Here is a 7500-nt window from a genome sequence, read left to right on the forward strand (position 1 = left end):
TATATATATATATATATATATATGACAATGTGCATATGGTGATAGAAGTAAAAAAAACGTTCAAATAATGCAGGAGATGCAAAGTTGTGTAATGAGGAAATTAGTTATGAATGAGGTATGTAATGGTTAATACTAGCAGATTATTCTGAGCTGAATGGGGATAGTGAAGTGAAACTGAAGAAGCTAATAGGAGATTTTGAAATTGTCAGTAAGACAAGAGATTTGGGAGTGAGTGAAGATAAGAATAAATTAATTAAAATAAATGTTAGTCTGGACAGTGAAAGAATAAAAGAGGTTAATTTGTGCAAGAATGAGCCAATGTAAATAAATTTTAGTATAGAGTCTATACTAACATTTATTTGAATTATTATTGACGAAGGAAGAATGAGAGAGGTTGATTTGTATAAATAAATTTACATTGAAATTAATCAACTGTACGATGATAGAAAAGGTAATTCTTAGACCAGAAAAATAAAGGTAGCAAAATATATTTAAAAGATTGGTAAGATACTTGGAGTTCCCTGAATACCAAGGCGTGAATGTGGGAAAAAAAAAAAGTTTGTTGAACGCACCTGCCTTTACTGTATGTATGTGAAGTGTGCATATTGAGTAGAAATGAAATATTAAAAATGGTTAAAGAGGTCAAGACAAACTTACATTTGATGCAAGAAGAATGGATTCAATCAGGAATGTTAGGATGACACGAGTGTTTCAAAGGTTAGCAGAGGTGACAGAATGTATCAGGGAACCTTTTGGTCGTTCATTATATGAAAGAGCAGGTGTCTGGTTTTGTGTGCTTGTGTGTGTGTGTATATATATATATGTATGTATGTATGTATGTATGTATGTATGTATATATATATATATATATATAGAGAGAGAGAGAGAGAGAGAGAGAGAGAGAGAGAGAGAGAGAGAGAGAGAGCGGCAACCACTCAGAAACGACAATCTCCCACAAATTGCCCAAACTACCGAGTGGGAGTTAGGAAAGACCAAGGCCAATATATATTGGCCTTGGGAAAGACCAATGGGTGAGAAGGGTTAAATCTGTGCGTGTGTGCATAACCATCTAAATATTTACCAATCGTTTTCATGACAACTACAGATTAGTTAAAAGTGTATAATTCAGAAGCGACAGGATGTAGGTAGAGAGGAAAGCCCAGAAAATATTGCACAGACGGAGGCACGTCTTGATATCCAGGAAGGGTAAATGGCACTGTATGTGTAGATGGGTTTGAAATGCTGTTGATGAGCCTCTTGCAGGTGTAGCCTAATAAGGAATTGGTGTTTCGAAGGGGTAAATTCACAATTCTCCGGTCAAAAACGATTGTAGCAGAGACTTGCCTTATTCTTTTCTGGAGACACCCCAATTCAAGGGAAAGGACCAATCATTAAAAACTATATCACCATCACCTCCTCCTACGTCTATTGAAGCAAAGGGCCTCGGTTAGATTTTGCCAGTCGTCTCTATCTTGAGGATTTAAATCAATACTTTTCCATTCATTATCTTCTACTTCACGCTTCATAGTCCTCAGCTATGTAGGCCTGGGTCTTCCAACTCTTCTAGTGCCTTGTGGAGCCCCGTTGATAGTTTGGTGAACTAATCTCTCTTGGGGAGTGTGAAGAGCATGACCAAACTACCTCCCTCTACCCCTCATCAAGATCTTATCTACATATGGGACTCGAGTAATCTCTCTTATTATAGTTTCATTTCTAATCATGCCCTGCCATTCAACTCCCAATATTCTTCTGAGGACTTTGTTCTCAAATCTACAAAATATGTTGCATATTGTTTCATTGCCATAACACGACTCATGTCCATACAGTAATACCGATCTCACTAAACTGATATATAGCCTGATTTTTATGTGTAATTTCAGGTGATTTGATTTCCCAATCTTATTTAACCTAGCCATTGTCTGATTTGCTTTTTTTAATCTTTCATTAAACACCAATTCAAAAGATCCTGTATTAGAGATCATAGTTCCTAGATATCTAAATGATTCTACCTCATTAAACCTTTCTCCTTCCAATGATATTTCATCTTCCATTGCATATTCCGTTCTCATCATCTCTTTCTTTCTTCTATTTATCTTGAGCCCAACCTCCTATGATATTTCATGTATTCTGGTAAGAAAAGCATTGAAAATCCTGTGGTGTTCTGGTAATAAGGACAGCGTCATCAGCATACTCTAGGTGATCTAATTTCCTATTACCAATCCGGTCCAGCCCCTCTCCACTACCTCCAACTGTTCTATGCATTACAAAATCTATGAGGAGGATAAACAACATAGGTGACAACGCATTCCCTTGGAGTACTCCCCCGTTTACTGGAAATTCATTTGATAAGACTCCAATAACATTAACTTTGCACTTACTAGGCTCATGAACAGACTTAATCATATTCACATATTTAAGAGGAACTCTATAATAACACAAAATTGTCTGGTCCACAAATGCCATCAAAAGTGGATTTCTTTATTCGACACATTGCTATACAACATGTCTTAAAATGAAAATGAATATTTCGTCAGCAGAACTTTTACCTTTTCTAAATCCCGATTGTTTATCTCTCGGTTTTTCATCAATCTTTCTCTCTAACCTCTTTAGAATAAGCATACTATATATATTTTCACGTCAACTGACATAAGTGTCATGCCTCTGTAATTATTGCAATCAGTCAGATCTCATTTTTTGCCATTTTCACAAACACTCCAAGCTCCCATTCCCCGGGTTTTGCCTTTTCATGCCACATTCTACAAAATAATCTTGTAAGTATTCTGAGTCACTTCATTTTTGGCTAATATCATCTCAGCAGTTATTCCATCGTATCCAGGGGCTTACCATCTCTTGAGTTTTTTAAGAATAGCTTCGACTTAAAGCACATTGAATTCATTCATGGGCATTTCAAGATCTTCCTCACCATCAGGTATATCAGTCAAATTATTCCCTTCATATCTCCTATTCTTGACTTCACTAAAGTGTTTCATCCAACGTTTCCTTTCTTCATCCTCGATTGTTAAATTATAACAGATCCATCTCTCTTTTTGATGGGTATATGCTTCTTCTTATTTGCCCCCGTGGAGATTTCATTAATAATTCTATGAGCAATTCTTACACCATAGCCACTCCCTGAATTCATAACTTTGTCAGCCTCATCTGCTATACTGTCTAAATATACTCTCCAGTCATTCCTGGCTTTCCTTTTGACTTTACTATCAATACTGAATACCTAGCATGCTCTACCTTGTAATTTTCATTACTTCCTCGAAAAATTCCAACTATTAATTTCTGCCTTTGTCTCCTTTTTATAGTATCCCGAGTATCATTTGATATCCATGGCTTTCTCCTTGTAACTACATGTCCTAAAACTTCACTACCAACTGACTGATATATGCTCTTAATATCAGACCATTCTTCGTTAATTGTCTCCTCTTCTTCTCTTAAAGTCTCCAAGCCTGCAAAACTGATTCCTACATTCAACTGCAAAGGTTTCTCTCTGCTCGTCTTCTAGAGGCTTAGTTGTATCAAACTAAGTAAAAAATTTATTTGTTAATTACTTATTTTATTGTCTAATTTTTTTTTCAGTCTTCAACTGCCACTTTGTATAAATGTATTTTTTTTCAGGATTTCGTTATATTTTCTCTCTTCGCCTACTTCATTGTCACGTCTTGACTTTTTATTCTAATTGCCAAACATTTTCCTAAAACATTTTTCAACCTAAGTACCCCTGTCCATTTTCCCGGATATTAGTGCGATATTGATACGTGGTCATTTTCAGTTATACTATTTTAAAGTAGGTATGAAATAAAAATTCGTGGAAAATAGCATAAATTAAGCAAATGTTATAGAAAGCATATAAGTGAAATTCCAACTAGATTATTAACTAACATGTTTCTATCTACATCACTAACGCCCAAATCCTGAAATGAGAACTCAGATTTTTTTTATTTACGTCACATTTTTAATCATAAAACAAATTATGAAACATATTCATTCCCTGATTTCACGTGCGTGTACTGTTTATTCTTTACGAGATTAGTCTATATTTGGCTTTTAAAGACATTCCATTCCAAAGATTGTCATTATCATTAGAATACTACTACAAGGCCAAGGGCCCCAACAGGGAAGCCATCCCATTACCCTAAAGAAAAGGATTAGTTAAGAATATATAGAAAGGTATATTAAGATGAATAACAATGTTAAACAGATAATTAACATATACACTATAAACAGACTCATGTCAACCGACTCAATATATATTTAGATACACACACACATATATATATATAAATATATAAATATATATATATATATATATATATATATATACATACATTTATTCATTTATATATATATTCATATATATATTTATTTATATATATATATATATATATATATATATATATATATATATATATATATATATATATATATACATATATATATATATATATATATATATATATATATATATATATATATATATATATATATATATATATATATAATATTCTGTCAGAATGTCAGAACTTGTGACTTTGATTTCTTATATGTCGACATTTAGCATTTAACTCGCACAATTCAAAATGTAACCTTTCTCCCTGTCTTATTTTTTCTATTTTCAAAATAATTTAGGAAACAGCAATCAACATAGAAGGGAAGTACCTAAGAGAAAATCCTGATAAAATATACGAAACTATGTAAAGTAGAGCAGAATAGTTCATTATCCTCCCCATTCACAAATAGATACATAATTTAATAAAAATCCTCTTAAGGGATCTTTTAGAGGAACGTCGTCCTTCAGGATAAAAATATGTCAGGACAGAAGTGTGGCATTTGGAAAACGATGTAACATGAGTAGAAAAAAACAACAAAAATCCTAAGTCAACGAATATAAATAATATAAATAATAAAAAACATAACGAAAATGAAATAAAAAATACCTTCGTAATTAATAAATAAAGCTTTCTGGGAGTGCAGATCTCTGCCACGGCAACTTATTTCTCGAAACCAGCTTGCCTTAGGGTTAATCCGGCTGACGTTTTGCTCGACCCTGACCTTGACTTTTGACCTAAGACTTTCAAAATTGGACCACTTCCACGTCTCGACATAAAAATTAACCCCCGAAAGTTTCACTTCTCTGTGTGTAAAATTGTGACTAAAGAGACAGTCAACAATTTAAGAATAATTCACTACCTTCTTCAAAAGTTCAAACTTGCAGTGAATGTTTTTTTTTTTTTTTTTTTTATGTTGAACAGGCTGACATAAGTCTCTTATTATAGTTTATATATGAAAGATCTATTTTAACTTTGTTTCTTTTTCTCATTGGGATAGTTTTCCTGCTGGAGCCCTTATAGGGCTGAAAGCATCCTGTTTTTCAAACTAGGATTGTAGCTTGGCTAGTAATAATAATAATAATAATAATAATAATAATAATAATAATAATAATAATAATAATAATAATAATAATAATAATAATAATTTATCCTCTATTCACCGTTCTCAATAATAATAATAATAATAATAATAATAATAATAATAATAATAATAATAATAATAATAATAATAATAATAATAGCTCCTTAATTCCCCGTTTTCTTTCTCCCAAAGGTCAAGACAGGATGCTGTGGACTGGACCCCACCACGGGCAGGGGAAAGCAGATCCACTTGGCACAGATGCTGCTGCTGCCCTTTGTACCCATCATGGCACTCATCATACAAAATGGCCTCAACATGGTTAATGTGCTTCAATACCAGTACGAAATGCAAGAGACCATTGATCAGGTAAGGGGAGAGAGAGAGAGAGAGAGAGAGAGAGAGAGAGAGAGAGAGAGAGAGAGAGAGAGAGAGAGAGAGAGAGAGAGAGAGAGAGAGAGAGAGATTATTTATCAATAATTGGATTCTCCTTTCTCTACAAGCCTGTCCCTATTTGGGGTAGCTGTAATGGTTTAATACATTCTTCCATTTCCTTCTGTCCAGTGCATCTTCCTTGCTCAATCCAAACTCCCCTCATATCTATCTTCACACAGTCAATCCATCTACCTTACCTTTTCCCACCATTTGGTCCCATAGCCATAATCTTTCATATCGGACGGTCTTTCTCTCGTCTCTTTACATGTCCATGCCATAAGTCTAGTTTCTCTCACCTTGGTTGAAGCTGGTGCTATTTTGAGAGTGCCTCTAACATGTTTGTTTTTAACTTTATCTTTTCTATCCACATTGCCACCTCAACATCCTCATCTCAGCTACATGAATCCTGTTATCACTCCTCTAAGTTGCCCATGTTTCGGACGTGTGCAACAATACAGGTCTCACAACCTGGCGCTGGATCTTGTTCTTTAGCTTTATTGGCATATTACGATCACACAGCATCACACTACATTTCCTCCAGCTATTCCACCCTGGTTGTATCCTTCTGGTCAACTCTTTATCTAGGTCTCCTGTATTTTGGATCACAGACCCCAGATACTTAAAACTTTCTATCTCTTCCAACTTATGAAAATTGATCTCAAGATCTACCCTCTTTCCCTTTCTGCTTTCTCAAATTAACAGCGAATTCCTACAGTCTTGATTCTATTTATTCTCAGCCCCCTCTCTTCCAGACAGCTCCTCCATTCCTCTTCTTTAATATTTAGTTCTTCTTCATCAGTTGCACATAAAAATACATCATCTGCATACAGCATTGTCCAGGGGATTTCACGTTTCAGATCTTCCGTGGGTACACCCAGCAACAGAGTAAATAATAATGGGCAGAAGGTCGACCCTTGGTGAAGGCCTAACTGTACATTGAATACCACACAGTCTCCCGCTTCACATCGAACCGTTGTTGAACAATTTTCATACATATCCCTAACCAGATTTACATATGCTTCAGGTATTTCTCGGGCCCTCAAATTTCTCTAAATTTCTTCCCGTGGTACACGGTCATATGCCTTTTCCAGGTTAATAAATATCATATGCAAGTTCTTTCTTCCTTCTCTATCTTTTTCTGTTAGTTGTTGTACAGAAAATAATGTATCCATTGTGTTCTTGCCTGGCATTTTGTTGGATGTCCGAAATATGCAGCAACCCTCACCAGAGAAATTCCGTATGGACAATAAAGACACCAAAAAGCTGTAAGTCTAATGAGAGAGAGAGAGAGAGAGAGAGAGAGAGAGAGAGAGAGAGAGAGAGAGAGAGAGAGAGAGAGAGAGATGAATGTTATCTATCAATGACTTGATACACCAACGAAATTCCATATGGAAATTAAAACACCAAAAAGTTATAAGGTATTTCATGTAAGACCTCTTTACACAGGTCCAGATCAGCACGGGCTTAGGCAACGTGACGGAGGCGCTGCAGTCTGAGAGGGCGGAGATTGCCTTCTATCTGTTCACCAACGGGTCGGTCTTCCGGCGGAACCTGTCGGAACACTTTGCCTACACCAACTCCCTCATTGATAATCTGAAGTGGCCAAAGTTCCGCATCGAAGACCCACTCTTCAAGAACAAGATCCTC

At 35.2% G+C, this 7500-nt stretch overlaps 2 protein-coding genes across 5 annotated transcripts in view; one reads left to right on the forward strand and one right to left on the reverse strand.

The window, feature by feature from the left end:
• Positions 1–7500, reverse strand: part of LOC137615193 (uncharacterized) — a 190791-nt gene that overhangs the window by 93818 nt on the left and 89473 nt on the right. The window lies entirely within an intron of this gene.
• LOC137615191 (uncharacterized) overlaps positions 1–7500 on the forward strand; it is a 32262-nt gene that overhangs the window by 3394 nt on the left and 21368 nt on the right. For all 3 annotated transcript variants that reach the window (XM_068344835.1, XM_068344836.1, XM_068344837.1), the window contains exons 2-3: positions 5614–5787; positions 7300–7500. The exon at positions 7300–7500 is cut by the window's right edge and continues 111 nt beyond it. In XM_068344835.1, coding sequence (XP_068200936.1) covers positions 5614–5787; positions 7300–7500 — 375 coding nt within the window. The remainder of the gene's footprint in view (positions 1–5613; positions 5788–7299) is intronic.

This window comes from Palaemon carinicauda, chromosome 21 (assembly GCF_036898095.1).
Source record: "Palaemon carinicauda isolate YSFRI2023 chromosome 21, ASM3689809v2, whole genome shotgun sequence".
NCBI classification, from domain to species: Eukaryota; Metazoa; Arthropoda; class Malacostraca; order Decapoda; family Palaemonidae; genus Palaemon; species Palaemon carinicauda.